The sequence below is a fragment of the Nerophis lumbriciformis genome, linkage group LG19 (assembly GCF_033978685.3).
Source record: "Nerophis lumbriciformis linkage group LG19, RoL_Nlum_v2.1, whole genome shotgun sequence".
NCBI lineage: Eukaryota > Metazoa > Chordata > Actinopteri > Syngnathiformes > Syngnathidae > Nerophis > Nerophis lumbriciformis.
The window spans coordinates 23,798,340-23,819,383 of NC_084566.2; the positions used below are offsets into that span (position 1 = coordinate 23,798,340).

At 39.4% G+C, this 21,044-nt stretch overlaps 2 protein-coding genes across 2 annotated transcripts in view; one reads left to right on the top strand and one right to left on the bottom strand.

The window, feature by feature from the left end:
* Window positions 1-21,044, bottom strand: part of egfra (epidermal growth factor receptor a (erythroblastic leukemia viral (v-erb-b) oncogene homolog, avian)) — a 164,269-nt gene that overhangs the window by 126,566 nt on the left and 16,659 nt on the right. The gene's annotated exons all lie outside the window — the stretch shown is intronic.
* mmp16b (matrix metallopeptidase 16b (membrane-inserted)) overlaps window positions 1-21,044 on the top strand; it is a 59,722-nt gene that overhangs the window by 27,839 nt on the left and 10,839 nt on the right. The window contains exons 4-7 of the mRNA XM_061979255.2: window positions 6,709-7,013; window positions 16,593-16,754; window positions 19,777-19,994; window positions 20,074-20,212. Of these exons, the coding sequence (XP_061835239.1) occupies window positions 6,709-7,013; window positions 16,593-16,754; window positions 19,777-19,994; window positions 20,074-20,212 (824 nt within the window). The remainder of the gene's footprint in view (window positions 1-6,708; window positions 7,014-16,592; window positions 16,755-19,776; window positions 19,995-20,073; window positions 20,213-21,044) is intronic.

A 21,044-nucleotide genomic window follows, 5' to 3' on the forward strand; every position in this document is an offset into this window, starting at 1 on the left:
AACACAACATAAACACAACAGAACAAATACCCAGAACCCCTTGCAGCACTAACTCTTCCGAGACGCTACAATATACACCCCCCGCTAGCCCCTACCCCCGCCCCCCCCAACCCCGCCCACCTCAACCTCCTCATGCTCTCTCAGGGAGAGCATGTCCCAAATTCCAAGCTGCTGTTTTGAGGCATGTTAAAAAAAATTATGCACTTTGTGACTTCAATAATAAATATGGCAGTGCCATGTTGGCATTTTTTTCCATAACTTGAGTTGATTTATTTTGGAAAACCTTGTTACATTGTTTAATGCATCCAGCGGGGCACCACAACACAATTAGGCATAATAATGTGTTAATTTCACGACTGTATATATCGGTATCGGTTTATATCGGAATCGGTAATTAAGAGTTGGACAATATTGGAATATCGGATATCGGCAAAAAAGCCATTATCGGACATCTCTACATTTGACCCATCACCCTTGATCACCCCCTGGGAGGTGAGGGGAGCAGTGGGCAGCAGCGGTGGCCGCGCCCGGGAATCATTTTTTGTGATTTAACCCCCAATTGCAACCCTTGATGATGAGTGCCAAGCAGGGAGGTAATGGGTCCCATTTTTATAGTCTTTGTTATGAAGACAAAACATGAGGTAAGCGTCTATATTAGCGATATTAGCCAACTACCAAGATGACTATGTATCGCAGGCTGACGCAAATCTTTATTTACAGAAATATTGAAATGTAATATTTATTCTACACATTTTTACAACATTCGAAATTATTAGTAAAATGCAGGCTTCTCAGAGGGTGAGATAACTCCTGGAAATTACTGTCTTAGAACGGCCAAAGGTATAGATGTGTGTGTCCGAATTAAAGGAAACGGCAGGCATTCTTCTAATGGATTTATTACAATCTTTGCAAGCTGAGTAACGTTTGCTGTGGTCTGGAACAACATGGCACACAAACAACTATTAGAAATGCAGCCAATATTACATACAGATGATATGTCAAGAGACATGCAAATATAAATTGAACTAAGAGGACTTAAAGGAAATTAAATGAGCTCAAATATACCTTTACACGAGGCATAATGATGCAATATGTACATACAGCGAGCCTAAATAGCATGTTAGCATCGATTAGCTTGCAGTCATGCAGTGACCAAATATGCCTGATTAGCTGATTAGATCAACAAAGCTCACCTTTGTGCGTTCACGCACAGCATTAAAAGTTTGGTCGACAAAATGAGGAAAAAAAAGGAGTGGCATAAAACACGTCTTAGAAAGTCAAAGAAAGTTTTACATGTTAACAAACTACGGTGAGTTCATGGACCGCCAAAATTATCAGGACAAAACAGCGCTCGCCAATTGATCTCGAATCACTGATTTCTAATAATTAGGGAGATTTGTGTCATGTTTGTCCTCCTACAGAAACCATATTAAAACAAAAAAAATATTTTTTCCCCTCATCTTTTTCCATTTTTCATACATTTTTTAAAAATCTCCAGAGAGCCACGAGGCGGGCGCTAAAGAGTCGCATTCGGCTCTAGAGCCGCAGGTTGCTGACCCCCACGCTACCTAAATAGTGTCACGTCATCTTTTTCTACAAGACAATTGCGGCGCCCCCTCTGGGTTGTGTTCAAAAAGTTTAGCACACATGTAATACACATTTCTATAATCATTAGATACATGGTCAATTATTTAAGTACAATTTGTTGCTGAGCCCTGACTGTGTCCCTGCAAAGATGTTTTGCTGGATGGTGGCCATGTTGTTCTAACCCCTATGTGTCAAAGTCAAGGCCCGCGGGCCACATCCGGCCCACAAATGAATTATCTATGGCCCCCGGGATGATATTTGATTAGTATTAGAACCGGCCCGCAGGCCACAGCCGCCTGCTGCAGTTTTGCATGCACCAATACTCCATCAGTCCCACAGTAAATTTTTGGGGTCCCACTTTTTTGTAACCTTTTTGAAAACAAATGATACATGTATGCATTATCCTGTTATATCTCACATTCTATATTGTGTTCATTAAAAAAAACATTACAAAAGAAAACACATTTCTATGCATATGTAAATTTATTCAGTTATAAACATTTATTCACTTTCTTCTTTCCTTCATGGATCTAAACTTTATCGCTGCCGGTATTTTTTTCTATATTTTTATTGTAATATTTTCAGAATGTGTTTGTTCTATTTTTGGCCAAAGTAAGACAAAGAAAACAATCTGAAGTGGTCTTTAGTTTTTTAGTTTTAATGCCATGATTTTAATAGTCCTCCATGCGGCCTACCATGAATTGATTTACGTGGACCCCGACAATTTGAAAAACTTATTTGGGTGTTACCATTTAAATAAATGGGTTATACTTATATCAATCAATCAATCAATCAATCAATGTTTATTTATATAGCCCTAAATCACAAGTGTCTCAAAGGGCTGCACAAGCCACAACGACATCCTCGGTACAAAGCCCACATAAGGGCAAGGAAAAACTCACCCCAGTGGGACGTCGATGTATATAGCGCTTTTCTACCTTCAAGGTACTCAAAGCGCTTTGACAGTATTTCCACATTCACCCATTCACACATACATTCACACACTGATGGCGGGAGCTGCCATGCAAGGCGCTAACCAGCAGCCATCAGGAGCAAGGGGTGAAGTGTCTTGCCCAAGGACACAACGCACGTGACTAGGATGGTAGAAGGTGGGGATTGAACCCCAGTAACCAGCAACCCTCCGATTGCTGGCACGGCCACTCTACCAACTTCGCCACGCCGTCCCATTTAGTGGTCAATTGTACGGAATATGTACTGCACTGTGCAATCTACTAATAAAAGTTTCAATCAATCAATCAAATTCTGAGCTAAAATGAGTTTGACACCCCTGTTCTAACCAATCTTGCTAAATTTTTAAAACACGTGCCTGTCAGTCTCTTAAAGGTGTGTAACAAATTCCGCAGTGGTTCAACTAAACACCCCAAAGCTACAGTGAGTGTATTGTAAAGCTCTGTGAGAAATATCAGGTCAATGTGACCTATAGAGTTTGAAAACTTGAAATTTGCCAGAAAAAAATAGCACAGGAAATACAGTAGGGTTACATGTTTTGACAAATGTTCACCCTTTTGTGTGCGGTGGTTCCTTAGGAGAAGAATTATCTTTGACTTTTGACCCTGCAAAAACAGCATTGTGGGGAACCTCAAAAGCCAAATACAATCCTGGTCAACCTCCAGTTTGACCGGGATTCCAGACGTGGAAATGACTGAATACAAATATTCTGTTCCAAGGTTGTTCATCAATAATAAACACCTTTTAGGTCATATCCAAACAGTACGTTAACCACTTCTACCATTCAAACGAAAACACCTCATTAATGAATGTAAGCAAGGGTGACACAAGCAAAAAAAGAAATTAACAGTCTATCTTACAAGTTGGCAAGTACGAGTTGGAGTCCTCACATAACTTCAGCTTGACATTCTTTTTCTCTTGTTTAACACCCATTGTTGAGGCGTCTCCTTTTAGAACAAGTGTTGCAAAAAAACGCAAAAGACACACAAAGTTAATTTAGTTTGTCTAGTCCTAACCAATCAAGAGAGTGCAGTGTGTCTATATCCGTACTTGAGGTACCGAACTACTGCTATGCAGGGGTGCCAAAAAGTGGGACTAAGTATGCTAACCTTTGCAGAATAACTTCGTAAAAAGCGTAACATTCTGCATAATACTACACTGAACAGTACTGCATGATGGAAAATCTACAGCTAAATGTGTTGACATTATTACATACATTTTTGTCAATGAAAAGTTATAGACAAGGGATGTTCCATTCAGGGTTTCATGCTGGCGACTGCGACACCTACAGTATCATCCATGAGTGAGATCCACCGATACAATACCGACATCATTCACATATATTAGCTGCAAATTGTTTTTTTTATTTATAGCGAGTGCTATTGGCAGTTTAAAAAAATGAACACAATATTTAAACTAGTTCCTTTGACCCTTTTATTAAATACAAGTGTTTGATCAAAACAAAATCAATAGTACACAACAACGAAACAAAAGCAAAAACTACTATCTGTTACTTCACTAAATATGTATTGCCCTCAAAGTCCCCCTTTGTTCAGGGAATTATCCCCAGAACTGATAAACAACGAGAAAAAAAAGATTTTGAGAAAAATAAAAATATCGATCTGATCACTCGAGTAGTGATCATGTACTGATACTACCCTTAATATTGCTGGGTAACGTTTGCTGTGGTCTAAAACGGCACACAAACATCTATCAGAAATGCAGCCAATATAACATACAGATAATGTGTCATCATGGAAAATGCAAATATAAATTAAATACACAGAGGACATAAGTAAAGGAACTTAAATTAGCTCAAATATACCTACAAACGAGGCATAATGATGCAATATGTACATACAGCTAGCCTATCTTTTGTGGCGGCGTCGGAGAAAGTTGTACATGTAAACAAACTATGATGAGTTCAAGGATGGCTAAAATTAGTAGGACAAAACAGTGCTTGCCAAATACTCTCATCAGAGAATCATGTATAACATTAACAATGGGATTTCTAACAATTAAGAAGGTTTGTGTCATGTTTGTCCTACTACAGAAACCATATTAAAACAAAAACTTGTTTTTTTTTCTTCATCTTTTTCCATTTTCACACATCTCTGAAAGAGGTCCAGGGAGCCACTAGGGTGGCGCTAAAGAGCCGCATGCGGCTCTAGAGCCACAGCTTGCTGACCCCCGCTCTAGACTCTTGTTGATTTCCTGGTAACGCCTGCTTACTTTCTGTTGTAACATGGTTCTATCTACACATTGTAAACTTTACTAAGCACTTATTTTTGTTATTATTGAAAGTTAGCTTAGCTATTAGCAAGCCTGCTCCGGGCTTGCTCTCGATGTGTATCATGTTGAGCCTCGTCTTTCAGTGATCATTATGTTTCATGACAGTCACCATTAAGATACTAAGAAATGCAGTTTATTTGATGTAATGGAAGTGATGATTATTAATTTAGGGGAGTGGCTCCACACTGTGTATGGAGACACATAAATAGCTGCTAGCTTGTCAGCCGGAGGACCAAAAATAAATATAGGCCTACAGTGATGGGCATCAAAAAGCATTAATTGGCAATGGCGACAACATACTTTTTCCCACAAAAACTGGCCGATATTGTTTGGTCGCAGATTGATTGGCACGTCGCTTGTATTCTCTGAAGTTCTACCCTTGGTTTAATCTGGACAGTTGTTTCTTAAACTGTGGTACGCCTACCATTGGTGGTACGTTGGCTCCATTTAGTGGTACTAAAGAACATCATGTAACAAGGAGGGAAGCGATGCTTGCAGCGTTACCCCAAGGATTCAGAAAACGGCAGGCTGAATGCAGGTAAAAGTAAACTTAATATAAATTTGTGCAGCTAGGGAGTGCTCAGGAACAAAAACTTGTGCAGCTAGGAGGTGCACAATTAAAGCAATCACTCACATGGGACCGAGAAAAAACATGTACAGTGTATAATTATCCAACCCTATCTCATACTTGCCAACACTCCCGGATTTTTCGGGAGACTCCCGAAATTCAGCGCCTCTCCCGAAAACCTCCCGGGACAAATTTTCTCCCGAAAATCTCCCGAAATTCAGGCGGACCTGAGTGACGTGTCGACAGCCTGTTTTCACGTCCGCTTTCCCACAATATAAACAGCGTGCCTTCCCAATCACGTTATAACTGTAGAATGATCGAGGGCAAGTTCTTGGTTTCTTATGTGGGTTTATTGTTAGGCAGTTTCATTAACGTCCTCCCAGCGCGGCAACAACACACAACAACAGCAGTCACGTTTTCGTCTACCGTAAAGCAGTTCGTCTGCCGTAAACAGCAATGTTGTGACACTCTTAAACAGCACAATACTGCCATCTACTGTACATGCATATGTGACAATAACATCTACGGCTTTTAAAGAGTGCAGTGCACAACTGGGAGTTCAGCATGGTTAGAACATTAGTGACAGAGAATAGAACAAGGATGGACAATTCAACCCTTAACTCAACAATGAGTAGATGAGTGTTATGTGTGTGTATATGTGTAAATAAATGAACACTGAAATTCAAGTATTTCTCTTATATATATATATATATATATAATAAATATATATATATAGCTAGAATTCACTGAAAGTCAAGTATTTCTTATATATATATGTATGAAATACTTGACTTGGTGAATTCTAGCTGTAAATATACTCCTGCCCTCTTAACCACGCCTCAACCACGCCCCCCGCCGCCTACACACCCCCCCCTCCCGAAATCGGAGGTCTCAAGGTTGACAAGTATGCCCTATCTATGCAGGCATATATAGGAGCCTGATTGGCAACAGGAACAACGAAAATAAGATGTGTCCCAGTTGCCAATCAGGGACAGTTATAGGACCGAGCGCTCAGTGGCAGACAAGTGAAGTGAAAAGACAAGATAAAAGCACTGGTCAGGAACTCAAACACCACCCAAACAGGAAAAACCAACCAAGTCCACAACTGTCACGGAGGTCATGACACATCAGAGTTGAAAACATATTGTTTATAATAGAAACATAAAACAAAAATAACCGGACAAAAACCAATGTTCAAACCAAAAACTGTGGTACTTGTGGTGTAAAAAGTTCATCTTTTTTTTGTCCAGCATCTGGTCAATTATCAACATATAAGTTTTTTTCACCCCCAGCATAAAAAATGTCACGCCAAAGGTGGGCGCCCGCGAGACCCACGACGCCATCCGCCGGGCCTTCGACGTGTGGCAGGGAGTGACTCCGCTGCGCTTTGAGGCCGTCCCCTATAGCGCCCTGGAGACGGGCAGACGCGACGTGGACATTACCATCATCTTTGCCTCGGGTTTCCATGGCGACAGCTCGCCCTTTGACGGGGAGGGCGGCTTCCTCGCCCATGCCTACTTTCCCGGGCCAGGCATTGGCGGGGACACTCACTTCGACTCGGACGAACCTTGGACCCTTGGTAACCCCAACCATGACGGTGAGTGGAGGAGTATTTTATATGTAACACAGAGCAGAGATTCAAGTGTCTCATCATCCTTACCATGCTGTTTTTGGAGCTATTTAGTGTTTTTAAAGGATGGGGCTTGTACATGTCATTTTTTGGTCATTCATTAGAAAATAATAATAATTGAAGCCTTTGAATTCTGCCTAGCAACAAGCAGGAATCAAAGAGTTTCTGACGATCTACATTTTGTTTGTTGTTTACGCTGAAATGAATGAAATATAGTGCTTATCCATCAAAGAAATAGTCAAGAGAAGCAAAAATACAGCAAAGTAACCAAAAGAAAATGGACAGAGTGGGGCAAATAATATCATGGAGAGCTAGACAGTGTGGACCAGCTGGATCAGAAAGGATACAGGATACAGTTTTCTGGCCATCAGACTGTGCTGTGCAAAGACGCGTCAGCCCATCTGTTTGTCTGTCTGTTGTTTGTCCGCATATGACAGGAGTGAAAGAACATCTATTTGGAGACATTGCTGCTCAGTGGGATGCTACACGCTCGCAGAAAATTATACATTTTTCAAAATTGTAGCATTTTGTGATGCAGGCTTTCTTCCTGGAGGCTTGTTGTTGCTTTGGTGGGGTTTGCCAAAAGTTGCCCAAAAGACATAGGGAATTTATGCTAACATTGTTTATTTGTGGCATTTATTTTTCTGAATTGCTAAGTTAGTGGCACAAAGGTATATATTATTGTACAAGATGAAAATACTGTATTTCCATAGTCATGGTTATTGTTTTAAATATGTATATATTTATTAGATATATTACAACATTTATTTACAATATATTTCTAAACATTTATTACACCATATTGTATTGATTATTGTGTTTATTTACTTATTATTCATAATGAATAAAAACTGAGAATTGTTATTGTGATTTAAGGATCATTTAAAAAAAAATGGTAACGCTAAACAAATAGATATATAACAGTTTAAACACATATAAATACTAGAGTTGACCCGATGCAACTTTTTCCCTTTTGATACAATACTGATATTGGAGCCTTGCTTATTAGTTGATACCGATACCAGCACAAATCATATATACTTGCATTATTTTGTAGTGTGGAATGTTAGAAAAGGCTTGATTAAAGGAAATTAGTCAAACAGAAAACAATGGTAGGTAAGAAAAAACACTAACCTATTTATCATCAACGTTCATAAGTGGACTTATGTTGACTTTAAAGTGGAGTGGTAATTGTTTTTTCCCTACAATAATTAATTGAAGGGTAACTGCCATTTTTTGGGAATTTTGCCATTCATTCACAAACCTTATATATGACAAGAACACATATATGTTTTTATGCATTCTAAATTGTAAATAAATGCGACCAGAAGCCCGCTTACAATGGAGTCTATAGGAGTCGCTCTATTCTGCCTACAAAGCGCTTGAAAAAACATCCAAACACCTCCATCAAGTTTTTATATACACATTGTAAGTATATATGTAATGTAGTCACAGGCACATTCATAATAATCATAAAAATAATAATAATATAATATTTAGCTCATTTTAATTTCACAAATGCATCACTACGTTCCCTTTTTACTTTGACAACATCACTGATTACTGCTTACTGCAGAATTCATGACAGTCAACAAACATACTAAAACATCACTTACTGTACAATGTCTGCTGTCACTGGGATGCCGACTGTTAGGATATTGATACATTCCCGTTTAGATGAAGAATTAATCATATCTCACGAAGAAAAAAGCGGGTGGAAGAAAGCTTCTCTTCATGTCTTTCTTGCCCTTTCCGGGTCTAAATTGGATGCAAAGTTGACCAACTTGTCAGATTATGTCCTCATCCTTCTACTATCAAGGTGAGAGGCATTATTTAGGATCCAGAATTAACTTCCACAATCTCCGCGGGGTAGAAAGCAGTTCACCAGCTCATGACGTCACTATAGCAGCAACAAACTTCTTAGCTCTCTGTGACATTTCACAACTAAAAATAGTTTGTCTGCGTTAGTGCTTACAATAATATCACTAATATATGGTTGAAATCCAGGTCACGAAATGTAAATGGAGTGTTGTTGAAGCTTTTTGGATGGTTATTTAGAGGGCTTTATGGGCAAAATAGAGTACCTCCCACTGACTCCATTGTAAGCTGACTTTAATTTACGATTATTTAAGAGTTAGAACGCATTAAAAAAAATACATCTGTCTTCTCGTCTCTCATAATGATTGTGAATGATAGGTAAAATTTCCAAAAAACTGCAGTTCCCCTTTGGCGCAGTAAGTTGAATGATATGGACACTTTTGTTACTGGATACTTCCTAATACGTTGCTGCTTTGGAGACGTTATATATGTAAGTAATATGCAACTATAATTATTTGATACTTTATGTGGTGTTTTAGACTGTAATATTGTTCACTTATTACGTATGTCTAGCAGTCAGGGGTCTGCAACATGCTGCTCTGGAGCCGCATGTGGCTCTTTTATCCCCTCTGTAGTGGGGCGGTATAGCTCGGTTGGTAGAGTGGCCGTGCCAGCAACTTGAGGGTTCCAGGTTCGATTCCCGCTTCTGCCATCGTGTCCTTGGGCAAGACACTTTACTCACCTGCTCCCAGTGCCACCCACACTGGTTAAAATGTAACTTAGATATTGGGTTTCACTATGTAAAGCGCTTTGAGTCACTAGAGAAACGCGCTATATAAATATAATTCACTTCACTTTCAGCTAGTTTATGCTTCTGTGTACTGTAGTCACTACGCTGTCCCTTGAGGCACCGTCATGAGTCTTTAAAAGTTCTGTATCAGCCATTCAATTCTAGGGGCAGAGTTTTCTGGTGAGAAACCATGCCACTGAACTTGTCATGATTTAGCTTCTTAGCTTTCTTTGTTGCTAATAAACAATGTTTACTAGGAGGGATTGAGTGTTATTGGAACTGTTGCTGTTACAATACTTTAACTGCAAACAAAGAAGGCAATTTTACAAAGATGGGCAGTATGCCTCATGATTGAATCCCATCAACAAAGGACAAGTACTAAAAGCCCACCAATTATAGCCTTTGCCGTGTCGCTGCTACGCAAAGTTAGACTTTCATTTAGGCGTACATCATGCTACACAAGATGATTTGAAGGGGGAAGACAGAGTTCACCTGAACACAGCAGTATAAACAAGTTGTAGGTAGAATAGAGTAAAATCACAGAACCATGATTATACCTGGTAAAGGAAAAACATGGAAGACAAGTAGATGTGTGACAACCAGTGTGAGGAATAATGCCGTTGCATATTAACAGTGTTACACACACACACACACACACACACACACACACACACACACACACACACACACACACACACACACACACACACACACACACACACACACACACACACACAGGTTATCATTTGGAATGGGGACCAAGTTTTTGATCATCACTTGTAGGGACCACCCTTTCTACAGGTTGTGGAGGCATAAAAAAAATTTGGTAAAATGGCTACTGCCCAGTTAACTCATACACGTCTTTAAATCTCTGGATTGATGAAGTAATGTGCTGATCATTCTTACTGGGGACCCTGGGGAAAAAGAGTTAATATGGTTCATGGGGACCAAATTTAAATAATTTTGCATAATGCACACAAATTTGTACGTGACTAATGAGGACCATTTAAAAAAAAAAGAAAGTTCAAATTAAATATGACATGATCCTCAGAATACAGCACGACAGCTGTCCTCTTATAGGAAGTTTCACCACTTAAATGTTAAAGCAAATCCTGCACTTTAACAATGGATCTGACAATCATTTAAAAAGGTTTCCCTTTAGGAGACCTGTTTTTTTGTCCCCATACTGTCAGAGGTCCCCTAAAGGTGACTGTGTAAACAGAGTGATGTCCCCATTAAGTAAGCATTGCCAGAACACACACACACACACACACACACACACACACACACACACACACACACACACACACACACACACACACACACACACGTTCTTGTATTTGTTACCTTCTTGAGACCTCCGAAAAATGCCTACCTCTTTAGGACCACCCTTTCTAGATATATAAAGGTTTGTATTTACAACATTAATAATATTGTAGCTGAGATATGCTCCAGCACCCCCCCGCGACCCTGTAAGGGATAAGCGGTAGAAAATGGATGGATGGATAATATATGCATACACACAAATATAAAAAAGGTAAGCTTTTAGTAAAATTCTTTTTTTTAAATTTTTTGTTTATAATTGGTTTTTAATCTTCATTATTTACTCCAAGTTATTACAGTATGTCTCTATATAATTTTTTTTTCTATTATTATTTTAGGCCAAAGGGGGCACATTTCAATTTCTTACACACACTCGTTATTACATATGCTGGTCAGAGGGGGAGCACTTCAAATTTTTACACACACTTGTTATTACATATGTTGACCAGAGGGGGAGCACTTTTGAAACCGACACGCAGTCAATTTGAAAAATCCCTCCTTTTTGGGACCACCCTAATTTTAATAGATTTCACCACCAGGAGTGCAAATGAGACATTCTCTATTAGATGCAATGGTTTCCCGTATTGGGACCATGATGTCGGTCCTAACTTGGTCACCGGTCCTCATATGGTAGGTACTTTTCCTTGTTGATGTCTCAAGAAGGGTTAAAATACAAGAACACACACACACACACGCACGCGCACACGCACACGCACGCGCACACGCACACACCTTTAACTACTGGGGGGAATACTTAACACCAATTCAATGATGTGATAATCCCACAATACCCTGTTTGTGGACAAAGAGATGCAGCCACTAAATCACATTCAATCCCTGTATGAACTACAATTATTTACTTGTTCAAAGTCATTTTCCTGACTAATTGTCAAGTGGCAACAGGTGTGGGTCGTTACTTAGTGAAACTATATGAGGAAACTACAAAAAAAGTAACATAATAACATGAAAAATCAGTGGATGTAAAGAACAAGACAGGAACCTAACGCGACAATACGTTAAATGAAACTGTATATGTGGCAGTAAGTTCAACAAAGTGATCAAATAGGTTTTGTGGCTCAAGTGGGTTATGATTTGGTGGAAACGGGCCCAAATGGTTCTTTTGATGCAAAAGGTAGCCGACCCTTGGTCTAGCTTGTGTGCTATTATGCGCTTAGCTGTTGTGTAGCTGCGACAGTAGCCCATAGCCTACCATGTTTACCTTTTGTTAATGACTCGACTAAAATACAAGAAAATATCAACTTGTGTGCTTATTGGAGGAAATGTAGATGTTAACTGCAGGCTGTCCAGTTTAGTACAAGTAAACATGCTGCAGGACTGCTCGTATTGAAGCTTAAATTGAAAATGTTAAATGTAAGTCGGTATAATGTGATGTGTTCATGTTTAATTGTGATCAATATCTTATCGGAACACTCCTAATAAATACAGTGCATTTATGAAATAAATGAAAACATAACAATAGAACTGTGTATGATGTAGTACATGTTAATGGAATAATATTGTGGCTTTGTGTTTATCCTCGTTAACCTTCTTTTCATACATGGAGTGATCGTCGTCAAACCTCCAGCTCAGATTCCTATCTTTCCCAGAGCCTCATTCAGAAATGTGCCTGTCTTCCTTTTATGGGTCTAAAAAGCCATGCATAGTCTTTAATGGGCATTCACAGCAGTGTTATTGTAAATGATGCATGTTGACATGTGCACTAATGGCAGCCTCGGACGCTCACTTGGGAGTCCTTGCGGTGTGGCCTTCATTTGGCTTTGGATGCAAAAGGTTGCTTGTGTTGCATGTATCTATGTTCATTATACGAGGGATGAGGGTGTAACCTTTTAGCTGCTGGCCTTGGGTCAGTGGATGCTGGCGGAAATGAATATCATGTTTTTAAAGGGCAACTATCTCCCGGGGACGGATCTAGTCACATGCAGTACGGACATGCCGTGTGTCTGTCCAAATCAGGTTGGCACTGCGAGTTGCATGCCAACCTCATACAGTACACTGACCATGCTAGTTTTTATATTTCATTTCAAAGAACTACAACCTTTTCTTAGCTGACTTTTGACTTCAGATACTTTAGAGCAGTGTTTTTCAACCACTGTGTGCCGTGAGATATTGTCTGGTGTGCCGTGGGAAATTATGCAACTTCACCGAATGGGTCCAAAAAATATTATTTGCAAATCAATAATTATAATCTGCAAATAATCTGTTGTTGTCTAGTGTCTGTGCTGTATAGAGCTCGGCAGGGTAACCATGTAATACTCCATATCAGTAGGTGGCAGCAGGTAGTTCATTGCTTTGTAGAAGTTGGAACGCATCGAGGATGGTTTGTCGTGATCCCAATATGCAGAGCACAGCGGGAGGCAGCGTGCAGGTAAAAAGATATGTTACGCTTAAACCAAAAATTAACAAAAGGCAAGTCTCGCTATGAAAAGGCACTGAAGCATAGGGATGGCTATGCAAAACGAAAGTAAAACTGAACTGGCTACAAAGTAAACAAAAACAGAATGCTGGACGACAGCAAAGACTTACAGTGTGTGTCCGTACATGACATGACAATCAACAATGTCCCCACAAAGAAGGATAGCGTCCGCACAACTGAAATAGTCTTGTTTGCCAATATAAAGCAGGTCAGGCAATAGCACTCAAAGGAAGGCACAGGAAAACACCAACAAAACAGGAAGAGCCACCAAAATAACAGCGTAAGACAGGAACTAAAGCACTACACACAGGAAAACAACAACAAACTAAAAAAAAAAAAAAAAAGACAACCAAGTGGAGTTTCATTTTTTAACGTTTCTGTTGGTGGTGTGCCTTCGTATTTTGTCAATGAAAAAAATGTGCCTTGGCTCAAAAAAGTTTGAAAAACACTGCTTTAGAGTTTCTATTAACCTACATTTTAGTATCTTCTTCTGTGTGTTGTTTATCTTATTTTATGATACTTTATCCACATGAGAAGGCTTGTGCAGGCTGCCACGCCCATTCCTAAGCAGCAGAGGTCACTATTACTTTTAACCAAATGGTGATTTTAACGAGAAGAAATCACTTTCCAGGAAAAGGCATAAAAATACATGCGGACTCACAGCAAAACACCCCTGAATGTAAATATTAACCAAAACAACAACAAAAAACATGATACAATTTGGTCCTAAATTAAGCATTTCAGGCATGAAAATGGCAAAATTAACTAAAAATATCATACCATAGTAGTTATTGGCAACGAGCGGAGACTAAACCAATCAGAACGCACTGTTCATTATTGTGGCCACTGATTGGCTGAGCCTCAGGCAGCGTTACTACATTGTATTTAAAATGTGTAAAGGTGACTAAAGAGCGTTGTTTCATGTCTAGAGGGCTCTAGTGATGTTAAAAAAATGTATTTAGAAGGTCGTAAAAAAAATTATATTATGTTCTAGCTATGAAAATAAGTGATTAATGATTCCTACTTTGTGGAAATTCATTTATTGTGTGGCTGCACTAGTGTTGTCCTGATACCAATATTTTGGTAACAGTAACATAATTCAATACTTTGATACTTTTCTAAATTAACGGCGCCACAAAAAATTGCATTATTGGCTTTATTTGAACAAAAAATCTTATGGTACATTAAACGTTTCTTACTGCAAGTTTGTCCTTAAATAAAATAGTGAACATACAAGACAACTCGTCTTTTAGTAGTAAGTAAGTAAACAAAGGCTTCTAATTTAGCTACTGACGTATACAGTAACATATTGTGTCATTTATCATTCTATTATTTTGTCAAAATTATTAAGGACAAGTGGTAGAAAATTAATTATTAATCTACTTTTTATTTTACTGTTAATATCTGCTTACTTTCTCTTTCAACATGTTCTATCTACACTTCTGTTAAAATGTAATAATCACTTATTCTTCTGATGTTTGGATGCTTTACATTAGTTTTGGATGATACCACAAATGTTGGTATCAATCCGATACCAAATCGTTACAGGATCATACATTGGTCATTTTCAAAGTCCTCATGTGTCCAGGGACATAATTCCTGAGTTTATAAACATAAATATATATTTTTTTTAAACGAAAGAAGATTTTGTGATGCTAAAAATATCGATGTCATCATAGTAGGTAGAAAAGCGCTATACAAGTACAACCCATTTATCATTTATTTAGTAGTATCGACTACATACGCTCCTGTACTTGGTATCATTACAGTGGTTGTTAGGTGCCGAGCCATCAATGGTGTTTGTTTACATTGTGACGACGGTGAGCTACCGCGTGTTTAGCTATTCCTCGTCCTGCAGGGATGATACTTGTAAGAAACTCACTTTATTTGTCGCCATGGAGGCGAGGATTAGTGATTTAGAAGTAGCTACAACACTGCAGACTGCGGATGGACTTTAACCGCTAGCCAGCTAGCCATGTCTTAAAGCACCTCTTCCTGAGGGCGTTTCAGTGTTATAGTTTCCCCTTTATCGTTAGTTTTTAAGCCAAAATGCATCCGTTCTCCCTTTTCTGTCTACACACTGTGTCTGCTTGTAAGTACTCCATGATTGTGCGCTGCCGAACATGCTCGTTTGCTCGTAAACCAGCAATGACACGACGTGACGACGACGGGGGGGCGGGGGAATGGGGGACCAATACTTTTTAGAGGAGGTATAGTACCGAATATGATTCATTAGTATCGAGGTGCTATACTAATACAACCCTAGCCTGCACCATGAGTACGTTAGTAAACCTCGGTGGTTAGCACACTCGCCTCTCAATCGGACGACTCGGGTTCGCATCCCCATAGGGAATTGGATAAACCGCCTGTGTTACACATGTCTGGAACCAATTAACAGCGATAAACGAGGGACGACTGGAAAAACCTTAACTTTCCTTTCTCATCATTAGTTTTAAGTGAACTGAAACCTAACCTGCATGGATGAACAGTGGAAATACGTACAAAAACCTGCCATATATTTTACAGTAACATTTCGTCACACAAACTAAAATAACGCTTGCAGACCTCCGACAAGGCTAACTAACAAATAAACAGCAATACGTCTCACTTTCGTGCTTTGCGTAGGTAACAACTTTATGTTTGTAATGAGACGAGACAGTCCTGCTATGTAGAAATCACGCACTCACAAACTGTACCTTTTAATCCGGCATCACTTCTCTGCAGACTAACTGTTTTGTCACAAGTTCTGAGCACATTATCATAAAAGTGCGCCCACTGTCAGCAAGAACACAGTGACCCAAATCTGAAAGTCGTGGGCATTCAGTCACACATTGAAATGTGCACACATTTCATGTTTTTGACTCATTTTTTGCACCTTTTTTGTGAAAAAAACACAAGACAGTTGAACACAATGTAAGCTGTGAGCACATTCGCAGTCATCCAGGCGAATACTAGTTGGCCTCAGGGCTTTCCATAATGAATACATTGAAGAAAGGCGTTTCATACAGCACAGTGACTCATTATCGGAGCGAAAGGGAGAAAGGGAACTGTTATGGCGCCCTCTCTAGGACATTTAGGGTCATTTAAAGCTTTGACGGGCATAAAAACACACCACAAAAGATACTGGTTTGTTTTATTATGGTGTAATCACTCCAATATTTTGTTCTGATCCTGTCTTTAGGGAACGACCTGTTCCTGGTCGCTGTTCACGAGCTGGGTCACGCCCTCGGCCTGGAACACTCCAACGACCCCACGGCTATCATGGCTCCTTTCTACCAATACATGGACACAGAGAACTTTAAACTACCTCACGATGACCTGCAGGGCATCCAGAAAATCTATGGTAACTCTCACCTTCAATTTCTAACTTAATTTGCATGTGTGAGAAGCTCTGCTACAAAAACACTATAGTCAAAGATCCTCTATTATTACAGGACATCTCTGTTATTTGTAAGGACCTAGTGCAAACACACTTCAGTCAAAGCTTGTCTATATTGCAGGAGTGTTCTGTCATCATGCTATTTTTAAGGACTTACTGCTATTACACTAGCCAAAGATTATGCAACAGGAGTGCTCTGCGTTTTTAAGGAACATACTTTAAAAACACTATATCGTCAATGAGCCTTTATGACAGGAGTCACCTGCTGTTTTAAGCACCTGCTGCAGAAACTCTCCAGTCAAAGATCCTCTATATGAGACCGACTGCAAAAATATTGTAGTCAAAGTCAAAGACAAGATACTTAACGTTCGAACTGGAAAACGTTGTTATTTTTTGCAAATATTAGCTCATTTGGAATTTGATTCCTGCAACAGGTTTCAAAAAAGCTGGTACAAGTGGCAAAAAAGACTAAGAATGTTGAGGAATGCTCATCAAACACTTATTTGGAACATCTCAGAGGTGAATTGGTAACAGGTGGGTGCCATGGTTGGGTATAAAAGCAGCTTCCATGAAATGCTCAGTCATTCACAAACAAGGATGGGGTGAGGGTCACCACTTTGTGAAAAAATGCCTGAGAAAATTGTTTAAGAACAATATTTCTCAACCAGCTACTGCAAGGAATTTAGTGATTTCACCATCTACGGTCCGTAAAATCATCAAAAGGTTCAGAGAATCTGGAGAGCACGTAAGCAGCATTGAAAACCAACATTGAATGCCCGTGACCTTTGATCCCCCAGGCGGTACTGCATCAAAAACCGACATCAGTGTGTAAAGGATATCACCACATGGGCTCAGGAACACTTCAGAAAACCACTGTCAATAACTACAGTTTGTCGCTACATCTGTAAGTGCAAGTTAAAACTCTACAATGCAAAGCGATAGCCATTTATCTACAACACCCAGAAATGCCGCCGGCTTCACTGGGCCCGAGCTCATCTAAGATGGACTGATGCAAAGTGGAAAAGTGGTGTGTGGTCTGACGAGTCCACATTTCAAATTGTTTTTGGAAACAGTGGACGTCGTGTCCTCCGTAACGCAAAGTTCCAAAGCCAGCATCTGTGATGGTATGGGGGTGTATTAGTGCCCAAGGCATGGGTAACTTACACATCTGTGAAGGCACCATTAATGCTGAAAGGTACATGCAGGTTTTGGAACAACATATGTTGCCATCCAAGCAACGTTATCATGGACGCCCCTGCTTATTTCAGCAAGACAATGCCAAGACACGTGTTACAACAGCATGGCTTCATAGTAAAAGAGTGAGATAGTAAAAAACTATGGGTACTAGACTGGCCTGCCTGTAGTCCAGACCTGTATCCCATTGAAAATGTGTTGCGCAATATGAAGCGTGAAATACGACAACGGAGACCCCGGACTGTTGAACAACTTAAGCTGTACATCAAGCAAGAATGGGAAAGAATTCCAACTGGAAAAATTCAATAATTGGTCTCCCTCAGTTCCCAAACGTTTACTAAGTGTTGTTAAAAGGAAAGGCCATGTAACACAGTGGTAAAAATGCCCTGTGCCAACTTTTTTGCAATGTGTGGCTGCCATTAAATTCTAAGTTAATGATTATTTGCAAAAAAAAAAAATGTTTTTCAGTTCGAACATTAAAATGTCTATTCAATTGAATATAAGTTGAAAAGGATTTGCAAATCAAATGGATGGATGTATTCTGTTTTTATTTACGAATTACACAACGTGCCAACTTCACTGGTTTTGGGTTTTGTGATATCGGAACATCAAAGAAACATAAAAATTGTATTAAAGGATTAACACTTACATTCTCTATTAGTGGGAGCAGTGTTGTTGAACACCCTTTTAGGCCAGTTCGTCAAAGTCTAGTATCTGTTTTGTTGTGGCAATTATCAAAACAGATCTTTGCTCAGTTCTGTTTTAATATTTGGCGGGCCGGATTAAAAGGGAACAACGGGCCGGATCTGGCCCGCGGGCCGTAGTTTGCACACCTCTGCACTACACACACCAATAAGCTTGTTTATAGATGTACAATAAAACTCCTCATAGGAAGTTGCCATTTGTAGTATTTGTTATAACTTTGTGACAAGATACAATGCACATTAATGAACATATAAAAGATATATGACAAATTGTAGCCAAAGGCTGATTTCCATCTGTATTTAATTGCAAAGAAACAAACCCAAGGCTCCCACTAATTCAGCGTTATTGTGAGTTGTATTTTTCATGCGTGTATTTTTGCTGTATTTATCTGGCACCAGTGGAAAGCTGGTTCCTGAAAATATTGCCTAAAATAAACCGTGGTGCAAAAAAGGTTGGGGAACACTGTTTAAAATACCTGCTGCAAAAACGCTATGGTCCAAGATCCTTTATATATATTTTATTTATTTTTTATTTCTTAAATATTTTTTTGTCATAAAAAAATACAATCATGTGTGCTTACGAACTGTATCCCTGCAGACTGTATTGATATATAATGTAGGAACCAGAAATATTAATAACAGAAAGAAACAACCCTTTTGTGCGAATGAGTGTAAATGGGGGAGGGAGTTGTTTTGGGTTGGTGCACTAATTGTAAGTGTAGCTTTTGTTTTTTATGTTGATTTAATTAAAAAAATTAAAACATTAAAAAAAAAAATGTTATTAAAAAAATGTTTTTTTTTTTTTTTTAATTTAATTTTTTTATTTCTTGTGCGGCCCGGTACCAATCGATCCACGGACCGGTACCGGGCCGCGGCCCGGTGGTTGGGGACCACCTGTCTAGATGACTGTTTTTAAGGACGCACTGAAAAAAAAAACCGCTATTCAAGATCCTCAATTTAACAGGAGTCCTCTGCTGTCTCTGGGGCCCTACTGCAAAACCACAAGAGTCAAAGATCCTCTTGATGAGAGGAGTTCAATGTTATCTGTGGGACTCACTGCAGAATGACCCTCATCCTCGTCTCTCCAGGTCCTCCAGACAGAGCCCCGCAGCCGACCAGGCCACCACCCACTGCACCCCCTCCTCGCTTCCACCTGCCGTCAGACCCACGCAAGCATGACCGCCACTCCAGGCCCCATCGCCCCCCGCAGGGCGCCAAGCCATCCAACCCTAACTCCAAGCCCAACATCTGCGACGGCGGCTTCAACACGCTGGCCATCCTCCGCCAGGAACTTTTTGTGTTCAAGGTGAAACGAGAGGGGCGGTATAATAAGTCATACAGATGATGAAAATGATAATGATGATTTATTTTCTGGACTTTAATAGGACCAATGGTTTTGGAGGGTTAGAGACAACTCAGTGGTTCCTGGATACCCCATGCAGATCAACTACTTCTGGAAAGGATTGCCTCCAAAAATTGATGCCGTCTATGAAAACAGCGAAGGCAAATTTGTGTTCTTCAAAGGTATTAATGTTATTTTTTAATAGTTACCATCCTCGAGAGTTACTAGACCAGGGGTTGGCAACCCAAAACATTGAAAGAGCCATATTGGACCAAAAATACAAAAAAAAAATCTGCCTGGAGCCGCAAAAAATTAAATGCCTTATATAAGTCTTATAATGAAGGCAACATATGATGTAAGTGTCTATATTAGCTATATAAGCCTACTATCAAGATGACTGTGTCGCAGGCTGAAGCAAATCTTCATTGACAGAAATGTTGAAATGTAATATTTATTCTACACATTTTTACATTAGAAACCATTACAAGGACTGTTTTCACTGCTGGACTCTAGAAAGAGGTTCTGCAGCCTCCGAAGCAGAACCTCCACGTTTTGTAACAGCTTCTTCCCTCAGGCCGTAAGACTCTTGAACGCATCATAATTAAATTATCCCCTTAACTCCCCCCAAAATGGATTAACTCGCTGGAATAAAAAAGACAATATAACATACATCCATAAACGTGGACGCATGTGAAAAAGTGAAATATATTTATCTGTACAGTAATCTATTTATTTATTTATTTATATATATATTTATATACTATTTATATATATTTATTTATTTATTTATATATGCACCTTATTGCTTTTTTATCCTGCACTACCATGAGCTTATGTAACAAAATTTCGTTCTTATCTGTGCTGTAAAGTTCAAATTTGAATGACAATAAAAAGGAAGTCTAAGTCTAAGTCTAAATCAGAGGCTACTCATAAGGTGAGATGATTCCTGGAAATTCCTGGCTTTTAATGGCCAGAGGTATAGATGTGTGTGTCCAAGTTAAAGGAAACGGCAGA